This window comes from Otolemur garnettii, unplaced genomic scaffold (assembly GCF_000181295.1).
Source record: "Otolemur garnettii isolate 467f Iridium unplaced genomic scaffold, OtoGar3 scaffold00032, whole genome shotgun sequence".
Taxonomy (NCBI): Eukaryota; Metazoa; Chordata; class Mammalia; order Primates; family Galagidae; genus Otolemur; species Otolemur garnettii.
The window spans coordinates 6,374,065-6,374,873 of NW_003852427.1; the positions used below are offsets into that span (position 1 = coordinate 6,374,065).

General features: G+C 33.4%; 1 protein-coding gene across 2 annotated transcripts in view; it reads left to right on the plus strand.

Annotated features, from left to right (window-relative positions):
- PPP2R3A (protein phosphatase 2 regulatory subunit B''alpha) overlaps window positions 1–809 on the plus strand; it is a 175,183-nt gene that overhangs the window by 116,636 nt on the left and 57,738 nt on the right. For both annotated transcript variants that reach the window (XM_003789411.3, XM_012804929.2), the window contains one exon: window positions 456–612. In XM_003789411.3, coding sequence (XP_003789459.1) covers window positions 456–612 — 157 coding nt within the window. The remainder of the gene's footprint in view (window positions 1–455; window positions 613–809) is intronic.

The following is an 809-nucleotide window of genomic DNA, read 5'->3' on the forward strand; positions in this document are numbered from 1 at the left end:
AGTGTTTTCATCACTATTTTATATATAAGTCATTTACGGTAAACTTGATTTCATTACAAAACTGAACTCTGTACTTGGCTACCTGTTTTTCTTAATATAGCTCACGTGACTTTGAAAAGTTAAAAAGCAATGTTAGTTTATGGCCATGTAATTAAACCTATTTTCTAATTGTTCTGTGTTTGCCAGTCAGTCTCTGATCCTCTGACTGGTTGTAGTCACTGTAGTAATGATCCTTCTCTACCTTGCTTTTGTCTAATCCTTCATATCTAAGCATCCAATTCTTTGCTGAGCACATTATTATAGAGCTCAGCAAATTAAAAGTAGGATGAAGTTGCCTATTAAATGTTACAAAATTCCAAGTTCAATTTAAAACAAAGATTTGTTAAACTATGTACAATGGCCAAAGCTGATTTTTCATAATTTTTAAAATTAATCCTTCTTTTATACCATTTCAGACTTTAGCCCTTTTGGAAGAAGAAGAAGATATAAACCAAATCACTGATTACTTCTCCTATGAACATTTCTATGTTATTTATTGTAAATTCTGGGAACTAGATAGTGATCATGACCTCTACATCAGCCAGGCTGATCTGTCTCGATACAATGACCAGGGTGAGTAACTTTGTAGAGATGTAACCCTTTTAAAGAGTCCTATAAATTGTCCCCACTCTTAATGAGAAATTCCCATTTCCCAAATTCTATGTCTAATCAAGTCCTCTTTACAGGACCAAAAATGTTAAGAGATGACATGCAAAGGTAATTTAATTTTTTTATTTAGAGGCCAGGTGTGGGAGAAGGAGTTTGGAGGT